General features: G+C 60.4%; 1 protein-coding gene and 2 long non-coding RNA genes across 5 annotated transcripts; 1 reads left to right on the top strand and 2 right to left on the bottom strand.

Annotated features, from left to right (window-relative positions):
• Positions 1–469: 469 nt before the first annotated feature.
• Positions 470–14,275, bottom strand: LAT2 (linker for activation of T cells family member 2). Of its 3 annotated transcripts, XM_060649183.3 has the most exons (14): positions 13,842–14,275; positions 11,626–11,764; positions 9,695–9,817; positions 9,247–9,286; positions 6,897–6,940; positions 6,671–6,731; positions 6,387–6,424; positions 6,064–6,102; positions 5,952–5,982; positions 5,404–5,459; positions 4,158–4,220; positions 3,776–3,847; positions 3,260–3,368; positions 470–1,244 (listed from the first exon to the last, which is right to left on the bottom strand). In XM_060649183.3, the coding sequence occupies exons 2-13, from the start codon at positions 11,684–11,686 to the stop codon at positions 3,274–3,276; spliced, it is 723 nt and encodes a 240-aa protein (XP_060505166.1). In that variant the 5' UTR covers positions 11,687–11,764; positions 13,842–14,275; the 3' UTR covers positions 470–1,244; positions 3,260–3,273. The 3 variants fall into 3 exon arrangements, with proteins under 3 accessions (XP_060505166.1, XP_060505168.1, XP_060505169.1); XM_060649185.3 differs by lacking the exon at positions 11,626–11,764; XM_060649186.3 differs by lacking the exons at positions 470–1,244; positions 3,260–3,368; positions 3,776–3,847 and adding an exon at positions 3,854–4,056.
• LOC132689434 (uncharacterized) lies at positions 14,268–15,684 on the top strand. Its single transcript, XR_013552778.2, has 3 exons — positions 14,268–14,509; positions 14,553–14,624; positions 15,251–15,684. It is a non-coding gene; the product is annotated as an uncharacterized LOC132689434 (long non-coding RNA).
• A 1,609-nt stretch (positions 15,685–17,293) lies between these two features.
• LOC144614735 (uncharacterized) lies at positions 17,294–19,825 on the bottom strand. Its single transcript, XR_014136336.1, has 2 exons — positions 19,309–19,825; positions 17,294–19,271 (listed from the first exon to the last, which is right to left on the bottom strand). It is a non-coding gene; the product is annotated as an uncharacterized LOC144614735 (long non-coding RNA).
• Positions 19,826–19,837: the final 12 nt, after the last annotated feature.

The raw sequence follows: 19,837 nt of genomic DNA, 5'->3' as shown, positions 1-19,837 counted from the left end.
AATGATACAGGGAAGGCTCCCACGTAACTGGCTGTTTGGGTTAGGGCTCCAGTTAGGGGAGAAAAAGAATTAAGGTCCTCAAAACCTGCAAGGTGAGGTTTTAGAAAAACATAGTTTCTCCATCTTATTTTTCATCTGGAGCTTCCATGGTCCCTGTGAGGTTTGGGGGGAGGCCCAGGTCCAGAAGGTTCCCCACACCCAGCAACCGTGGAGCCCGGAGCCCCCGCCGCACCCCACTCCTGAGCCTGTGAGATCAGGACTCCTGGGTGGGAAGTAACAAGTGGCCAACGATTGTTGTCATTTTTCCTTCTCGTTTCCCAACCTGTGGCACTAACTTATGGAAAGAGGACTGACCCTGTGACCAGGTCCCTGTCCCCAGCACACCCTCTCTCTCTCCATCCCCCGACCTTGGCCTGGGGCGGGGCAAGGCCCCTTTGCATGAAGCAGAGAAAGCAGACATGAGAATTGCTACTTTTAAATGAAAATGGTCTATTGGGATGTTTCAGTTGAAGGAAGCATCTTGTTTCTCTGGCTGTGGCTTTTCTGACTCGGGAGGTCCCTTTGGGCCCCTGCCCTTCCCGTGAGACAGCTGTGTTTCTGCCCAATCAGCTCGGCCGCACGGCTCCGCTCCTTCGAAACGTGACGCACTCTGTCCACAGCAGACGTCCCTACGGGCTGCGCGAAGTTCCCTGCAGCCTTACTTCTTCCAAGTGAACTGAGGCCCAAAGAAAGGAGCGCCGGGGCTCCCCTAACTCTGCTGAAATTACGTGTAATGCTTCTAGGAGGCGAGACAGACCGGATCTCTGCCCGGAGATGTGGATTATTAAATATGGCTCCACCTATATAAATTAACTATACAAGCTTATGGACCACGAGGAAGAGCCCAGCAGCCGGCATTGGTTAGCACTTTGGAACCTGAATCCAAAGCAAAAAGCACAGGAGTACCGGTGATGCACGATGTTCTAGATGTGGGGACAGGGATGCAACTTGCCCTGAATCTTGACATCCGGTCACGGCAGGGGCTCTGGGCTCCCATGGGAGCCGGGTGGGGGCGGGGGGTAGGGGGTGATGCCACCTGTAACTGTCCTTTCCCCACCGGTCCCCCGCGGCCTGGTGGATGGCCCTCAGATGTGTCAGCGCGTCTCCCAGGAGTAACCGTGGGGGTCTAGCGGTTGAGCAAGTCAGAGAAGTGACCTTTGGGGAGGCGGTAAATAGTCCTCTGAGTTTGGTGGTCCCCTCGGCTCCTTGAACGAAGATGAAAAGGTTTGTTACGAGGAAAAGGGTTGCCTCGACAGCACTCTGTTCCCTCGGCCCCAGGGTGGCTGGGTCAGGGTCAGGGTCAGGATGGGTGGAGATGGTCAGCGTTCAGCCCCCTTCCTGCCCTGCAGGCTGAGCCCGCCCATCAAGCTGCCTTCCTTCCCTTGGAAATCCTGACTGTGCTTATCGATGCCGCCCGGCTGGGGTTAACCCGCACAGGGACGCCCTCTGCCCTGTGACCCGCGCTCACCTTCGAGGCGCGTCCTCTCCCCTCCCACCCAGAAGGCACCTGCCAAGAGCGTCTGCTCTAACTCAGCCCTGCTTCCGCCTCGCCTGGCACAGCCCTTCCGCTAATGCGAGTCCAGGGATCGTGTCACTCCAGCCTCCAGGCCACCGTGGGCGCCGGCCGTGGAGTTCGGCCCCCTGTGCCGGACGTGATGCTAGACGCAAAGGTTCCATCCAGCCGCAGTTGGACCCCAATCCTGAACCCACTATGTCGTTTCTGCCACCCTAACCTACCTCACAGCATCATTTCTTTCAGCTCAGAAACCACAGCACTCTGGCTCCCGCCCCGCGTCTCCGCTTCTCTGCTCCCTCGCTCCCCACTCTGCAGTGGAACTTCCAGAATGTTCTCCACTCCCTGTCTTGTGCTCTCAATTCCATTCTCTCCTCAGCATCCGGGGATCCTCTTTCCAGTCTCCCAGGCCGCCCCCTCTCCCATCCCAGAAAACCCAGGTGCAGGCCGCGTGGCTGGCCGCGCCTCCCCATCGTCAGACCCTCTGGGCGCACCGCTGCCCCCCTGCAAATCTCTCCCCCAGCGGGGCGAGGAGGGAGCCCCCACAGCTGCCCTGGCCTGCCCCAGTCCGACGACCACAGGGCTTATCACCCCCTCACATGCCTCTTCCTTTCCTCTCTCAGCCTACAGCCATCTGTGAAATCTCTCCCACCAGAGTGTAAGTCCTGAACCGTCAGGGATTTGGGTGGATTTTTTTTTCCCTTCAGGTTTTATTTTTAAGTAGGGGACCTGGGTGGCTCAGTCGGTTAAGCGTCCAACTCTTGATCTCGGCTCAGATCATGATCTCATGCTTTGTGAGTTCGAGCCCCATGTCAGGCTCTGCATGGACAGTGTGGAGACTGTTTGGGACTCTCTCTCTCTCTCTCTCTCCCACTCTCTCTGCCTCTCCTCTGCTCATGCCCCCCCACCCCAAGAATAAATAAATAAATTTTTTAAAAAGCTTTAAAAATTTTAAGTAATCTCTACACCCCCTGTAGGGCTCGAACTCACCACCCTGAGATCAAGAGTTGCACGCTCCACCGACTGAGCCAGCCGGGCACCCATGAGTGGATTTTATGACTGTGTCTGCCGCGCTTAAGGCCGACTTGCCCGCGGCAGGTGCTGGGAGGTATGGTTGGGGGAGGGGCAGTGGCTGAGCTCTCTGTGCCTTCGGGGCACCACGAGAGGGCACGTGGGAACATTCAGCCCCACGCTGGCTGACCAAGCGGGTGCTTCGCACGGCCCAGCCACGACCGTCACGGGCACCCTCCTCTGTCTCCAGGTCCCACCCCTGTCCCTGTGTCCCTCACATGCCGTGTCCCAGTTGCACCGTTTTGCCAGCGAGGAAACAGTCCCAGAAGGTGAAGTCACTCGCTCAGGATTGCGGAGACCACCCAGGGCCCACCCCGTCACCCCACAGCTCACCAGCACCCCCGGCCGGACCCCCCACAACAGCCTGAGGCCCTTGTGCCTGCCGTGGAGCTGTCCCCTCGCCGGGCCTGCCACGGGAGCCGGGGGCGGGGTGGGCAGGGGCTGCTCAGGGGGCGCAGCACCTAGGGGCGCGGTCCCAACGCCCGACAGAGCCCCCTCCCCCATTTCAGCACCATGGGTGCCACCCCTCGACCCCCTCCGGGGCCCCCACGTGGCTCCCCAGCCCTGTTTTTTTCCCCTTGGGATGGGGCCTCTCAGGCCTGTGAGGCCCACCGCCCTGGGAGAAGGGGCACCTACCTTCCAGGCCCTCGCTAGGCTTCTGTGGCTGCCACGCTCTCGTTCACGTAATCGGGCTCCTCGTCCGGGCTTCCTGCCAGCGACGGGGACGCCTCCCTCGGGCCTTGCTCTGCGGACCACAGGGCAGACGGTTCCGGTTCGCACGTTCACACCCACACCCGTCCCCCCCCCGCCAGAGGCTCGGGCCCAGACCCCCAGAGGCTGCGAAACAGCCTACGGGAAATGCCACACTCAACAGTGTGTCAGTCTCATCCCTGCGGTTCGCCGGAGATTGGCCCGTGGCGGGGGCTGCCGACGGGGTTCGAGGCGTCTGCGGCCACCGACGGGCCAGAGGCGTCGCTGCACAGTCAGCTGCACGGGCTGCAGGGGAGCCCTCCCGGCCTGGCCCTCCCGGGTCAGACCCCGACTCTCCCTCCCTCGCCCACCCCCGCCCACCCGATCCTCCCAGGCCAGGCCCCCCCCCCGCAAGCCTGCTGAAGCTGACCGCTCCGGAGCGCCTGCCCTCCAGCCACGTACCCACCACCCTCCTGGACTCCCGCCACTGCCGGATGGACGCTGAGTTCTGATAGTCCTCAGATCCTTCGTCCCCTGCAGGGAGACACCGAGAGAGGGGCTGGCCCAGGCCTCAGGCCAGCGGGGCGCCTGGGTTCCTCCGGGGAGGCGTCCTGTGCCCCGTGCTGGGCGGCCCCTCGGGGGAGGAAGGGGTCCTGTCGGTGCATCTCACTGGGGCCGGACCCCCGGGGCCCCTCCAGGCCTCGAGCAGGACTTTATCCAAAGGCACGGGAGCTGAGGTGAACCTTCGGGTTTCGAGGCAAGTGGTGCCTTTGAGCAAGGGGGGCCTCGGATCTCAGCCGAGGAGGCTGGCCTCCCTGCCAGCTCCCGGGACTGGCAGCCTCACCTGACTCAGTGTCCTTCCGCTTGCAGATGAGCACGTTCTCGTACGAATTGGCATCATCATCGTCTGCCGGGGAGAGGAGACGGGGCTGTGGGTGCCGGTCGGCCCTGCCCGGCAGGCCGGGCTCTTCCTCCCTCCCTCCCTCCATCCTGCCTTCCCTCCGTAGGTGACCCGTCCTGCCAAACCCTCAGCCTCTGCACCGACCTCCCCACCCCCCGCCCCGGGGGGCTCCCGAACATTCTCTTGGACAAGCTTCTTCATTGACACTGGCCTGGCTTCGGCAGCCGCCACCCTGAGCTCCTTCATTGTCTTCTGAGGTCCCCCCCAAATGCACCGGGGAGGGGGGAGTAGGGCTCAGGCTGCAATCAGGCAGTTGGCTAGTTGGGAGGGAGGGAGGGAGGCCCGTTGCTACCGGGCAGTGAGGGGCAGGGAGAGCTGCTGGAGGCCACGGAGAGGCGGGCTCCGGGCCTAGGCTGGTCCTGAAGCAGTACCTCTGGGCGGGGCGGGGCGACCCCAGGCCTATCAGAGCCTGGCACCCCCTCATGGCCCCCGTCAGCGGCAAGCTGAGCTCTAACTGCTGGCCCACTGCCTGCATCCATCTGTGTCAAAGATGGGGCCCCCCTCATCTCTGGGAGCCCCTCCCTTATTCAGAATAGCTGAGGTGGGTGCAGGGGGCGGGGAGAAGACCCTCCTCTCTACCCACCACGGGCCCCACCCCCCAGCATGGCCCAGGCAGGAGCCAAGATGCAGGAACTGGCCTCAAGCCCCAGACCCGAGCACCTCTCAGCAGGCACTGCCCTCCCTCGCTCCTCAGTTTCTTCTTCTGTGAACCAAAGGTGTTAAGGGCCTAAGATTCTGGCATCTTCAGAGCCCGCAGGGCTCAATGTCCATCAGCCCGGCCGCCCCGCCCAGAGCCTTTCTCCGAGGTCCCACGTGTACCCGTCGGTTGCTGCCCAGTCCCGAGGGGGGGGCCTGCACGACACGGGGGCTCAGCCTCCCCCGCTACCTCTGCCCCCAGCTCCCCCTCTGGTTCCCTCACCTCTGCGGCCCACCACCCTGTCCCCTCTGTGCCTCCCACACGTCCCTTCCCTACTGCGCTCCTGGGCTCTGGCCCCCGAGCTCCCCGACTCCGCCATCCGTCCAGACCTAGGCCCAGCCTCCTCCTCCACGTTCTTCCCACCGCCTCTGGCCCGGGGAACGTGGCTTCTGAAGTTTCCCACCTCCCCCTTTTCCCCCTCCTCCACCTCACCTTCCGAGGGCTTCTGGAACTGCCCCCAGTTGTAATAGTGCGTGGCGATGGGGTCTCTGGCAAGAGAACACAGACACAGGCCGGTTGCTGGGTAGGCGGGTGGTTGGGGTGGGGGCATCACGGGGGACAGTGAGGCCAGGGCTGTTCCAATATATTGTTCCCCCGGGGGCTCGTGGGGGCTGGGCCAGGCTCTCCCCTGGTCCCTCCGTCCCTGAGCCACCCAGCCTGGCTCCAGCCATCCCGACTCGTCCCCCTCTTCCCCGGGGAGCAGTCTGTGCTCATCTGTGAGATGAAGAGACATCCCTGAGGGCCCTTCCTCCCTGGGGTTTTTGGAACTTGTCTCTAGGTGATGCGGGATGAGTCCCCCAGACAAACCCTCCCTAGAGCAGGGCCATGTCCCTGTCCCCACAAAGCCATAACCACCTGAGGGGCAGAGCCTGCCTGGGCCAGTGGGTTCCGGGGCAGCAAGTCTTCCTAAAGGGGGAAGCTCAAAGCAGGGGTGGGTGGGGGCGGGGATGAGGGGCCAGGGCCCGCAGAAGACCACTCACATGAAGGCTCCATCAGATCCTCGTCTGCTTCCTGCAGGAGGAGGTGAGAATTAGGCCTGAGCCCCGGGCTGTGGGCCCCACCGCAGCCCCCACTTCCCCGGATGCCACCCACCTTTGCTGAAGTTCTCTAGGTACCTAGAGGACGCAGAATCTGGAAGAAAGGCGGGCTCGTGGCTTCCTCCCGTCTCGGCCCCACTCCCACCCCCAAGGAAGGGCCTTCCAGACCCAAGTGTTTCCTACCTTCGTAGCTTTGCACCTGCTCTCTGTCCCCTCCCCCCAGGCCTCCTGGCCCAGCACCTCAGGGGATCCCCCCACTACCCACATGTCAGTCCCCCCTTCACCCTCGCCCCCACCCCTGTGTCTCAGTCCCTCCTCTCCCTCATGTCTCAGTCCCCCCTCACCCCTGCCCCCACCCTGTGTCTAAGGGCCACTCACCCTCGACGCTGGGGGAGAACCGCAGAAGCTTGTCCTTCCTGCAGGAAAGGGGGAAGGGAGGGGCTGAGGAGGGCTGGGTGGGGAGGAGGCCTTGGGGTTTGTGAACCACAGCCCCATGGTCCCCTCGTGGAGCCCTCAGAATCCAGCTCTGGGGCTCTGAGGTTCAGGGAGGAAGCGAGGTCTTGGCCGGAGCTCAGCCAGGTGGGGACCGCAGGACCCTCCTTCCCATCACCTCCTATGGGGTCGTGACCCCTCTGGGCCTGGGGTCGGGGGCTTAGGCCTACCTTGTCGGTGCCACGTCAGAGGCTGTGTCCAGCAGGGGCCCTGGCCAGGCCTGCCTGACCACTGCGAAGGACAAGGGGGTGTTGGCTGGACCCCCAGACCAGCCTGCCACTACAGGCCCCTCACTCCACCAGATCAGGCCTGGCCACCACCTCAGAACGATGGGGACAGATATGGACACCCCCAACCCTGAGCCCAGTCCCTGGACCCTTCAGTTTGGGGACTCACAGGAATAGGTCCGGGCCACCGCAAAGTTCTGTGCATTCTCTTCCCTGGAAACACACGGAGCTGTGCTGAGCCAGCGCATGGCCTCCCACAGCCCAAGGGACAGAGAGACAGGAGAGATGGACAGACAGGGGCGAGGAACGGAGAGGGGAGGGACAGACGAGGGTGAGAGTGATCCAGGGCTCCCTGATGCCCCATTCTCCGGACTGCTCCCCAACCCTGCCCGCCGGCTGTCCACCCTTCTCGCACGGCCCCAGGCTGGAGCCACCTGTCTCCACGGCCTCCCCAGGGACCCAGGAGATGGTCAGGAGGGTCTGTGGGTGGGGCTGGGGAGGCGGCCCCGAGATTCTCCGGTGAGGGTCAGGTGGCTCTTCAGAGATCTCAACCGACGGTAACTTCAGCCCCTCTTGAGATGTTCCAACCCACCATTTGCTCCCAAATACCTGGTGAGGTAACTTCAAAGCCAGACACAGCGAGGTGTCCAGCCATCACCCCGTGTCTTCTTTCTTTGAAACGGATCTCTGATTTTTATGGAGGCCCATCTAAAAGACTGTATTTCCCAGTCTCTCTCGTGCCTAAGCATGGCCCTGTGATTAAGCCCTAGTCAATGAGACGCAAGCCAAGGTTGTTGGGACCTCCAGGAAAACGCCTTTAAAGGAGGCACTGCCAACAGGGGTGCACCCTTTTTATCCTGGTGCTTCATTCTTACTACTGCCTGGAACACAGAGATGAGGGCTGGAGCTTTGGTTGCCATTTTGGACCATGAAGCTCCCTGGAGAGCAGAAGCCACCACTAAGGGTGGGAGGGCAGGTTGGCTAAACATTAAAGCCTTTGGGGCTCCTCCTCTGGACCAGAATGGGTATCTGGCCCAGGCTTCCAGGAGCTCCTGCAAGGCTGAGGGGTCAGGGTGCCTGATTTAGGAGGGCTGTCCTAACTCCACAGGAGAGAGTCAGGCATGGCTTCCCACGGGAGCTGAGCCTGGAACACACGGCGGTCACTTCACGTAGGCTGGCAGGATGGAACCCAAGTGAAGTGGGTTCTCCTCCTGTCCAGGCCCAGTTTCCACTTCCCACCATGACAAAGTTTCACTTCTGGCTCTAACTCAGTCAGGGGCCCCGAGTGGGCAGGCACTGAGAGAGGAAGGGAGACAGGAGATACGGAGGAGGCCTGCCTTGGGGCAGGGGTGTGGGAGGCACCAGCGGGGCCCAGGTCCCCCACCCCACCCTCACCCCCTGTGGAGCTTGTGGGCTGGAGATGCAAGGGGAATAAGTGGTCAAAAAAGCCAGGAAGAGTCTAGTCCTGGGCCCAGGGCTGGGTGTGGATGGGGACACTCTATTTTCAAACTTCATTGTGGTTTTTCAGTTGCAAAAGGAAATGAGAAAGCGTGTGTTTGCAGTCATAGGTGAGTTCCTTCCCCGGGCCGGCACACGGTGCCGCATGTGTGAGAAACACACGCATGAGCAAGAATGCTGGGGGCGTGTGGGTGTGAGTGGGCACGCCAGCCTGTGCACACGTGTGCACGCGGGTCTCAGTGCCGGGGGTCTCTCCTGGGTCTCAGCCCAGGCCCGCCGTCTGTCACTTTCCTGCTCAGCGTAAGGACACCAGTGGCCCCTGCCCTCCTGACCCGGGCTGTCCTTGGGCCACACCCCAGTCTGCAGCGACCGGCACCTCTGACCCTCCCAGCGCTCGCCTGTCCCCGAAGTGCCATCCGGCCTGGGGTCAATGACCCCGCTTCACCTCTCCCCCTAGCTCCCTGCTTCCGGCTCCTCTGTGGCTCCCCCGGGCCCTCAGGACAAAGGCCACAGCCTCCGCCCCCTCGCCCAGCTCAAGTCTCTCAAGAGAGGCCTGTACCTGCCACCTCAGCCCCAGAAGACTGTGTCCGCCCCGGTCCTCGGTGGGCAACGGCCCGCACTGTTCTCTCTCTGGAATGTCCCCTCTCACCTTCTTTCTTTCTTCAGATCCTCCCCCCCCCCCCCCCGCAGGCCTCCTGATCCCCCCAGGACACGCCCACATCCTCCTGGAGCTCTGAGCTCTGTGAGCCTTTCTTCCAGGGGAGACCTGTACCCCGCTTTGCTCTGCGCCCGGTCTCGGTTCCCCACGTGGCCTAGGAGGGCAGGACTCATGTCCGCCCCCAGCACCAGCACAGCGGCCTCCCCTGGGCTGGGGGCAAGGGGAGGACCTCTGGGCAGGCAGGCTGTCCCTCCTCCCAAGGCTGGACTGCTCGGGACCCATTGGAGGAAGGAGGCAGGAAGGGGTGAGGGAAGGGGGGCGGGGACACCCGAGGGGCTGCCCCTGTGGAGGCCCACAGCCAGGGCACCCCAAGTCACTGGGCTGGGGACACCTAAGCACTCACAGGCTCCTCTGTTCGTAGATCTTCTCAGACTTCTTCACCACTGCAAGAACAAGACCAGATCAGCAAGCGTCCCAATGCTGGGGTGGGCACTGAGCTCTGAGATCCCCCCATCTTGTCTCCCCTGTGCCCTGGGCAGGCCCCAGATGGGACATGGGACATGGCCGGCCAATCGCCGCGGGCCACCTGTCACTGATACGGTGTCTGCTCTCTGGGAGAGCAGAGCATGAAGGTCCACGCTGCAGGCAGCACAGCACATCTCCACCCTTTTTCCAGAGCATTCCCCTGCCCCAGACCCCTTGACCCAGCACAACCAAAGCCCCACAGTGACCCAGACTCATGGTCTTCAGGGCTGGTTTAGGGTTTCATCCCCGCCTCGTCGAAGCCTGTCTTTCGGTCCACCCAGCGCGGCCAGGTCTGGGTACGCCCTTGTCCCCCGCCGCGCTGTTACCTGGGCGGGAGCACCGCACGCACAGGCTGGCCACCGTCCCCAGAAGCAGCAGCAGGGCCGCCCCCGGCCACAGCAGCTCGGCGTCCACGTTCATGTCCGCTCCTAGCCACTCGTCCTGCGGGGCTGCAACGTGGATCATCCCGTGACTGCCCCTCCAGGGTCCTGCCCAGCCCCACACCCTTGGATTTCCAGACCCCCTGTCCCGACAGCCCCACGGCTGAGCCCAGGCCCTGGGAGCACCGGCTCCCCTCCCTGCCCTAGCAACGGGTCAGGCTGGAACCAGCCCTGGGACCACCCTGCTCCCTCATCTGACCCCAAACTCGCAGTCCTGGCCCCAGGGCCATCACAGACACTTGGTAAGTGCTGGAAGGTTCTGGGGACCAGACAGCACCATGTGCATATGCCCTATATATGCCTTTGCTTAATCCACACAACTGCCCTCCCAACGTTTCACAAATACAAAAACTGAGGCCGGAGGGGCGCCTGGGTGACTCAGTCGGTTGAGCGTCTGACTTTGGCTCAGGTCATGATCTCATGGCTGGTGAGTTCGAGCCAGACGTTGGGCCCTGTGCTGACAGCTGGGAGACTGGAGTCTGCTTCGGATTCTGTGTGTCTCCCTCTCTCTCTGCCTCTTCCCCACTCATGCTCTGTCTCTCTCTCTCTCTCTCAAAATGCATAAACATAAAGAAAAAGAGAGAGAAAGAAAGAAAGAAAGAAAGAAAGAAAGAAAGAAAGAAAGAAAGAAAAAAGAAAGAGGAAGGAAGGAAGGGAGGAAGGGAGGAAGGGAAGGAAGGAAGGAAGGAAGGAAGGAAGGAAGAGAAGGAAGAAAGGAGAAACTGAGGCTGGAGATCCCAGCTGCAAAGTAAAAAGTCAGGACTCAAACTCCAGCCTCGGGGCCCTAAGTCTGGCTCTACCCTGTCGCCTCCTGTAAACCCAGCTTTGCTTCCTGAGCTCGGTCCACGGCCCCTTCGGCACCAGAGCCCGGCAGCCGCCACCCAGCCTAGGGCGTTTCTCGGCCCCTTTCAGGAGTGGGATCTCCTTTCCTTAAGCACCAGGGGGGTCCTGAGGGCATAAGGGGAAGAAGGGTGCGGGGGGGGGCAGAGAGGCCTGGCGGGCCCCCGCTGCAGCTGGCGGCGGGAGGTGCCGGGAGCATCAGGGGCTGGAAGGCGGACTCTGCGGGGTGAGGAGGCTCTGAATCCCACCTGGCCTCGGGCCACCGCTTGGTCAGTGGCTGGTCCCAGCCGCGGAGCCACGCTGGGACTGCCAGTCCTTGGCGAAGCCACGGGCGGCCACACACGGGGGCCCGGGGAGTGCCCTGCTGAGGGGGTTTCCGGGAAGAATCATCGCGAGCGTGGAGACGGTCTCCTGGCAGTGGCCAGGGGACGCGGCTGAGGGGGCGACAGGGCGTCTCCGAGGGGGCCCTGCCCCAGGGCGGGCACGCGGAGCCCACACCTGTGCACACCTGTTTTCCCCCTGCCTCAGCCACCCGGGAGGAGGGCTTCTCCCCACTTTACAGCCGGGGAAGGCGAGGCCGGGGGAGAAGCGGAGCCTCGTACCGCCCGGCTCCTGCCCTGGGCTCCCCGAGGCCTACAGCGCGGCGACCGGCGGTCCCTTTCGCCTCTCCGGGCTGCCTCCACCCTTGTGGCAAAAATGACCAGGAACCTCCACGCCACACCGAGCCTCCGTCGAGGCCGTCACGGAGAAGCCACCCCTCCTTCCCCAAACACCGAGTGAGTCAGTGGGAGCACGAGCGTCGCCAGATCTCAGGACGGGGCGGCCCCCGCCACCCCGCGACGTTGTCCGTGTTGAGCCCCGCCCTCTCAGAGCCGGGGCGCTGCCCTCCCGGCCTGCACAACCTCCTCCCCGCACCCCCGCCCCCACCTTGGGCCGCCCGCCCCAGGGCACTTCAGGCTGTGTGGGGTTGGGAGCACCTGGTCGTGGAGGGAGGACTCCAGCTTGTGCCTGTTTGTCTCCTGGCCTCGGTTTTCTCATCTACAAAATGGGGATCGACGCAGTGCCTTCCTCAAAGCACTTTTGGCAGATGATAAACAGTCTGGCTCACCGGCCGGGCTTCCGGAAGAGAAGCGTGCTAAGGGTCTTATTTCTGGCCGGCTGGTTTAGAGAACTCACTCGTGCTCTTGCGGCCTGGCGGCGGAGGCCCAGGACCTGGCCTGCTGACCTCTGTGGCCGTCCAGGGGAAGGGGGACCCTCGACCGCAGGGCATCCTGGCCACCAGGGCGCCCTCTTGCTTCCTGGACCCGGCTGTCCGGGGACAAGCAGCACGGTCGGGGCCGGGGTGGGGGGGCATCCTGGCCCACCCCCGTCCCCCTGGCACTGGCTGAGGGAAGGGGGGGGAGCCCGAGAACACAGCGTGTGTCTGCCTCTGCTGTGGAATCCCAGCCTCACTGGCCTTCGGCGGCCCTTCTACAACAGGGGAAAGAATGACACATCCCTCAGGTGTGTCACATGAGGCCCAGCATCGAGATGGTGCTCGGAGGTGCTAATGTGGGAGCTTGGGGGACACAGCTGGATGACAACCACGACTCGCCACCATCAGGGTCCCCAAGGAACGGGAAGGGGCAGCCACAGCCTTTTGGGGGCGGGGTGTTGCAGCGAATAGTGTGGGGTAACCCTACCAGAACCGTCCCGCCTGGTCCCCCAGACACACCGGCCTGAGCCCCCCTCCACCGCCCCACGGGGGCCATCGTGCTGGGACCCCAGGGCAGGCTGGGATCCAGCCCGGCCCCTCAGTTGTCACAGACGCACCAAGTGTCACTTGGGAGATGCCAGCTCCCTTCATCCAAAGGAGGAGAGGGAGGCCCAGAGAGGCAGGCACTCTGTCCGAGTTCCCCCAGCGAGCCCGTCAGCAGAACCAGTACCCCAGCTCAGGCAGGGCTGGCTCCAAAGGCCACGTTCCTGTACCCCTTTCTTACAATTCTATTTTTAAGAAGCATGAAATATTTTTTCGAAGAGAGGCCCCCCCCGGACTGAGCAGATCTGCCCTCCGCCGGGCTTTCCCTCCGAGGCCCTGCGAGCTGGCGGGCGCAGGATGAGGGTTGGGGGAGGAGGCTGAGCCCCCAGGAGAGGCAGGCCCAGGGGCCCCAGGAGGGCCCCAAGGGGCAGGCAGGGCTGGGTGGGGTGGGGCGGCGAGGCGGCCTGTGGCCAAAATAGCACAAAGGGAAGTGCGCAGTTTTCAGATGAACAAGGTTTGCAACAGCCCTCGGTGGGAAAGCCCTCAGGGCCGGGGAGGCCAAGCCTCAGTGTCCCAGCCTCCCGCCCCATCTCCCAGCCCTACCTCCAGCCGTTGATGGGGAAACTGAGGCCTACCAGGGCGGCAGGGCAGACTAGGGGGCAGGAGTGGAGCGAGAGATTCGGCTCTGGGCCCTGGGAAGGCTTTATCCGCTGGGCTCTGGTCTGGTGCCTGTTCCCTTTCCCATGTAATCTTGGCCTTCAGATAAGGACGACCCAGGGGCCTCTAATGGAGGCTCGTAATGCTCAGGAGGCCAGTGTGGGGGCCTGGGCAGCCCTTGTTCCGGGGCAGAGGTGGGGAATGGTGACGGCCAAGGTCAAGGCTGGCGGGGGGCGGGGTGGGGGGATGGTGACCCCAGGGCCTACGACCTCGCAGACAGCAGAGAGCTGGAGCGCCAGGCTGGGGGCTGGGTGGGGGCGGTGGGAGGGCTGCTTCCATCTGGCCTGAGGCAGGCCCTGGGCACGCTTGCCTGTGGAGTCCCACCCGTCCTCCCATAGCCCGGTGGCAGGGATGTTACAGTCCCATTTTACGGACGAAGAAACCAGGGCTCGTGGGCCTGGCCCCTCACCGGTCTCTGGAAGCGACAGGACCCGCAGGGGCTTCCCAGGCCCCCGTAGGCTGGGCTGGGGAAGGCGAGGGTGGGAAGGCGGCCAGAACAGGCTGCCTGGGTGCCACAGGGTGCCGCAGGGTCCCGGAGGGAGCACTTCCCAGCCAGGGGCGCCAGGGCAGGACCAGGGCCCAGAGGCTGGGCATCTCCCCACCCCACCCGGCGGGACCCCCCCAGCACTCCCGCTGGGCCAGTGGGGCCATTCCTGCCCCCGTGGGGAGTTCAGTGGGAGCCAGCCTCCGGACCCCTGGCCCTGGGCCAGGCTCCAGGCACTCCTGGGCAAGACTTACCTGACAGCTGGGGGCTCCTCACTGCGGCCACTTCATCCTGAGCCCACACACCTGCCCGAGCTGACACCAACGCCACAGACTCTGGCGGGCAGCAGGCAAGGCAGCGGGCTTCCTGTCAGCCCCTGAATCATCCCTCACACATCCGCTGCTCTGCCGGACAGGCTCTGCTGTTAACAGACGGAGACACAGAGACACTCGCAGAGACAGGGAGAGACGCCGAGGGACAAGGGGAGAGAGAGACGGACGCAAGCAGGCGCAGAGAGCGCACACACACACACACACACACACACTAAATACACACACGTAAACCCAAGTCACACAGAGAGGAAGAGACATACACAGAGGGACTGGGAGAAAGAAGGAAGTGGGGTGCACACACACACACACACACACACACACACACACTTCGAGAGGGAGCAGCACACAAAAAAAGGCACACAGGCAGGGAAAGAATGAGAAACAGACACACACATGCATACACACGTACAAAGTGTCCTTTCTCCTCCAGAGACGGGCAGAGCCTGAGCTTGAGCTTGACCGACAGACACAGACACACAACACAGAGACCCGCAGACTCTCAGAGACGCACAGAGGGAGGGAGAACAAGAGAGAGACACTCAGGGAGCGAGAGTCCCAGGGAATGAGACACGCTCTCACGCGCACACACCGTGCACGCTCCCGTGGAACGTGGGACAGAGGGACGCACGGCAGGTGTGCGCTGGGGCAGACAGAACAGCGCTGCAGCCCGCCCGCCATAGGCGTCAGAAGCAGCAGGACAGGGAGGTGAGCCGGAGGACACAAGGGCGGAGATGATCCGGGAGCCACGGCTCACGGCCCCCCACCCCCGCCCTGATTCCCGGAGACCCCTCCCGCGGCTGCTGCCCCCATGCCTATACCCGGTCCACTTCAGGGACTCCACACTGGCTCCTGGGGGACCCACAAATGCACAGGTTGCTTGGGTGCCTTCTGTTACTGGGCGTTGACTTGCCTAAGGCCATGGAACTGGTAGTGGCACCCCGCTCGGAGACCCCAGGGAAACCCACCAGGGTCCCAAGCCTCCATTAGTCTGGAATTTCAGAGCCCAGGCCCTCCGGTCCCGTGGGCCCCTTTTGGCCAGAGACTTGGTTTCTCTTTCGGCCCATCCCGTCCAGGCCGGGGCCAGGGCTGCCCGCGGCTGCCACCCTGTGGAGAAGATAGGTAGTGCAGCGGCCAAGCCTTGATGTGGGAGATCCCTGGGGCCTCACGCCAGGAGCTTGTCCCCCATCCCAGTGCACGGTGGCACCGGGACTAAAGCCAAGTCCGTCTGACTCCCAGGCCCGTGGCTGTGCGGGTGCTGCCATACTCCCCTGTTCCCGGCTGGGCCATGCTTCATTTGGTTCCCACGGTAACTGGCCCCTTTGATGTCACAGGCAGAGAAGGCTGGAGGCCCATGGAAGCTATGCTGGATTTGAGCCCAGATCCCAAATCTCCAGCCTGTCGTCTTCTCACCACCCACAAGTGCAGGGAGGTTGGTGGCTGTGTGCCAGCGGCCCTCCATGCTGGGACCACCTGCCCGAGCCCCACTCAGACAACTGGGACAAGCCGGTGTTGGTGTCCATCGATCCCTGGACCGTGCCCCTACCCAGGGGTCTCCAGCTGGCAGAGACGGACGGAACCTCACACATCCAATGGGAAGGAGCTATCGTCCTACATGCCTGGCTTCTGTCTCAGGCCTTAGCAATGGCAGAAGTGACCTCCAACCACTGATAAGGTGTTAAGGTCAATCTGCGGTGGGACCTAGCTCAGACCCTCTCTGAGCCCCTTTTTTTTCTTTTTTCAAGTTTATTTTGTAAGAGGGGGAGAGCACAAGCAGGGAAAGGGGAGAGGGAGGGAGGAGGGAGGGAGGGAGAGAGAGGGGAGAGGGAGGGGGGAGGGAGAGAGAGAGAGAGAGAGAGAGAGAGAGAGAGAATCCCAAGCAGACTTCGAACCACCAGTGCAGAGCCTGATGCTGTGCTCAAACTCTCAAACTGCAAGATCATGACCTGAGCCAAAGTTGGAGGCTTAACCGACTGAGCCACCCAAGCGCCCCTGGGGTCACAGACATACTAAAGGCTGATGGGAAGCTATGGATTATCCACAGAGAAAGCACCTTGAGAAGTGTGCACGTTCTAGAAACCCCGGGAGCCAGTGTGTCTGCCACCCCCAAGCCTAAGGTGCAAAAGAGCCTCCCTTCCACTCCTCCTCCCCAGCCTTCTGACACCTACTCTTGGCTGTGAACTCACTCCCCAAAGGCACCTATTCACATTCCTCCACCTCCCCCAACCTAAGTTAGCTTGTTTTGCCATCTGCAAGTACTTCTGAGGGGCTTTGAATCTAACAAAAGCGCCGTTGCAGTCTGTCCACACCCGGGCCTAGGTCCCGTCTATCACGTCGTTGTGATCCATCCACACGCGCCTGCGCTTCATTCCATTATCCGAATGCAGCTTTTGCTGCCGTGTGATCTGTCTGGGGTACATACCTGGGAGGGGAAGGTTAATTCGATATTCAAGTTCATTCCCAAAGTGACCACCCGCTTACATGCTCATCTGTAACACGAGAGACCACAAACCCTCCAGGCAACCGGCTTGTCAGTTCATGACGTGCGCCACTCGAATGGGGTGCACGACGGTACTTTCTTTCTTCGCGGTCTTGATTTACAAGGAATGCCAGGATTGCTAGTGGGGCGGAGCATCGTTTTTTGGCCTTACTTCCTCTTTCACGAAATACCTGTTAACACCTTCCTTCTCTGTTGGGTTTTTCTCTGGACAATTTGCCGGAATTCTTTACATGTATATATATACATATTTAAAGGTTTTTTATTTATTTACTGACAGAGAAAGAGAGGAAGCACGCTGGAGAGGGGCAGAGAGAATCCCAAGCAGGCCCCATACCGGCATTAGAGTCTGACACAGGGCTCGAACATACGAACCGTGAGATCATGACCTGATCTGAAACCGAGCGTCTGATGCTTCAACTGAGCCACCCAGGCGCCCCTGCAGGAATTCTTTACACACCCCTCATCTTTTGTTTTAGTCTTTAACGTGTCTTTTCATTTTCTTTATATTTTGATAGAATACCTTGAAAAAATATCTAGGGGCGCCGGGGTGGCTCAGTTGGTTAAGCGGCCGCCTTCAGCTCAGGTCATGACGTTTGAGTTCAAGCCCTGCGTTGGGTTGACAGCTCAGAGCCTGGAGCCTGCTTCCAATTCTGTGTCTCCCTCTCTCTCTGACCCTCCCCCACTCACACTCTGTGTCTCTCAAAATAAAAAAATATCTATTGAGCACACTTTTAGTTTCAAGAATATAATGCATGAGAAAGACCCTACAGATTCCAAGGCACCTTGGTGCTATTTACAGAATCTCTAGGCTACCTGAAAAGCTGCTCTGACTTCCCTCCCTCCCAATCCCATTCAAAAAGAGAAGCTTCGAGGCCAGTAATGAATAATTTTATTAACGTTTACCTTGTCTCCGACAGAGAACAAAAGAACAGGTACAGGAAACAATTCTCTCTGGTCCCCAAACTGCATACCAAAGAGCCCGCCATCGTGAAACAGTTTTTGCTTTTATTTGTATATTTGGTATTTTACGCTTAGAGGGTGGTTACAGATGGGGGAAGAGATTAGTAGTAGGTTATAATTAAGTATAGTCTTCATCGTTTTGGTTCATGTTCATGACAACAAACTGCAAAAGGAAGCCTCTCAGAAGGATGTTATAAGCCTGTTGACTTCCTGTGAGTATCAAACATCTCACCGTTGTTCAAGATTGGCCAAGAAAGCGCAAAGGACAGACCAAAGCTCTTCATCAAAACTTGAAAGGCAGATGCGGGGAGGCCCCGGCCGGATGCTCCCAAGGACGCACGAGGGGGTCCAGCCCAAGCAACTGGCCATCCGTTAGGTCTCCCTGCAGCTCTGCGGTTTCATGGCTGTTCGTCTGGCGAACCCGGTCTGTGGAGCGTGGGGCACACCAGGTGACGGCCACCTGTGACGCACCTTGGACTGCTATCCTGTATGGAGGATCCTTTAGAGATCCCAGGATGGGACACCCTGTCGGCTTCCCCTCCCGACTTCCCGGAAAGAAAACTGGCAAGAAGTCCACTGGGCAAGACCCACCCCATTCTCCACCAGACCGAGAGGTGCCACACACACACACACACACACACACACACACACACACACACACACACGACACCGGGCCCCGGTAGGTCCCACTGCAGTTAACATTCAAAAACCAATCCTTGCACAGGCTAGTGGCCCCACATGACCTCAGGAGCCATGTGGAATCTGAGAAGAGGGTGGAGGGAAACAACAGAGTATTTAAGGTACTACTCATGAAAAGAAACGGGTGCGTGGCTGGCTCAGCGGGTAGAATAGGTGACTCTTGATCCCAAGGTTGTAAGTTCGAGCCCCACAATAGACAGTTTCTCTCTCTCTCTCTCTCTCTTTTTTAAGTAAACGAACAGGTGTAAGAATCCCTCGGGGCCACAGAGCAGTCTCACTGCACAGCAAAGGAATGCTGTTTCTAGTGAGTCTCAAGCAGGAACTGCTTTCCGGGTTACTGTTAACAGGCTCTTGCTCTCAACTAACTTCTCTACCAAGCAGCCTCCTTCAACAAGAAAACCAGGCCATTCCTTAGAATCCTGAGCCGAGTGTGGATGCCAGGCAACAATTCCAGCATCTTCCTCCTCGACCCAAATGCACACCTCCTGACCTCGCCGTTTCTGCCTCCTGCTAAGACCTCTGAGTCAAGATGGGCAGCCCCGGCTTCTGGAAGTCTGCCGTGCAAACTTCTCTCCTGAGCCCTGGAGAAACAATCTGGCCTCTGACAAAATGGGCTCTGAAAGAAGAACATTCTTAGAAACCTGAGCCCCTTATTAAAAGGGCCCAACCTGGCACTCCGTTAAATTGTTTCTCTGAAGGCAGTTCAAGAATAAGTAGGGGGGGAAAATGCAGAGAGAGAAACCAGGGATCAACTGTCTGTCTACACTAAACCTATTTCCAGAATATTCATAGTTGGTATAAACTTTTATTTAGGTGCCTACTTGGGAAAAGATGTGCCTTCCTCTCTTAATTCAGTTACTTAGAGGAGACAGATACTAAAACGTTTTCGGTAATACTTAGTATTACACAAATACTACAGGCCAAGGAACAGGTGCCTGTCAAGAGAAACGCCCACAAAGTCACAGTGACATCTCGAGGGAAGCAGGGAGAAAGCTCCAGGGAAACCTCTGGAGACCCAGATGACCCCCTTCAAGGGTCTGAGCGCTCCACAGGCCTTTTAAAGATGGGATCCAAGGGACCTTTGGAAAGAAGCTTCATCGAGGGTGCCTGGGTGGCTCAGTAAAGCATCTGATCTCAGTTCAGGTCACGATCTCATGGTTCGTAAACTCAAGCCCCAAGTCAGGGGAGCCCCATTCCTCTCTCTCTCCCTCTCTGCTCCTTGCTCACTTGCACCCTTCTCTCTCTCTCTCTCTCTCTCTCTCTCAAACAACAACAACACTACTAGAAGCCTTATCGAGTGGGGTTTCAAGCCTGGCCACCAGTCCAACTCCACGTGGGGCACAGAGCGTTCAGTCGCAGGGACCTTACCCCTTAAAGAAAACACAGGCAAGTGCCGCGTCCTCTCCCCTGGTCTTGGCAGGAGAGCAGTCCAAGTGACAGCCACGCGTCCAGGAACCAGAACAGTGTCCACCCTCCCTGCCCTCCCCCTGAAGGTTAGTTAAGCTGCAGTCAAGGCTCACCTCACAGGAAGCAAATTCTGCACGTGCCCGGCCTTCCTCCACCCTCCCTGCTGGCCGGGTCTCCCCACGCCCCACTCGACACAGGGCCCAGCTCTGCGCTGCATCCCCTGGGTCACAAAACCACGCAGCGGTGGCTTCCCAAAAATACAGGATCCGCTTGCCACGAAGTAGCACCCGCCACGGCCACAAAGAGCATCTAGAACTTCTGCTAAAAATAAGCAGTTATTATTTTTTTTTTTTTA

The sequence above is a fragment of the Panthera onca genome, chromosome E3 (genome assembly GCF_046562875.1).
Source record: "Panthera onca isolate mPanOnc1 chromosome E3, mPanOnc1 haplotype 2, whole genome shotgun sequence".
Taxonomy (NCBI): Eukaryota; Metazoa; Chordata; class Mammalia; order Carnivora; family Felidae; genus Panthera; species Panthera onca.
The sequence above is the reverse complement of the archived record's forward strand: the minus strand, read 5'-3'. Positions and strand labels throughout refer to the sequence as shown.

What these genes read in the sequence shown, in the direction of transcription:
- LAT2 (XM_060649183.3), bottom strand. Translation starts at nt 11,686, where the DNA reads ATGAGAAAACCGAGGCCAGGAGACAAACAGGCACAAGCTGGAGTCCTC. An exon ending in AGTCCTCCCTCCACGACCAG is followed by an intron (nt 9,818 to 11,625) that starts GTGCTCCCAACC and finishes TCCACGTTGCAG; the next exon opens with CCCCGCAGGACGAGTGGCTA. An exon ending in CCTAGAGAACTTCAGCAAAG is followed by an intron (nt 5,983 to 6,063) that starts GTGGGTGGCATC and finishes CTCCTCCTGCAG; the next exon opens with GAAGCAGACGAGGATCTGAT.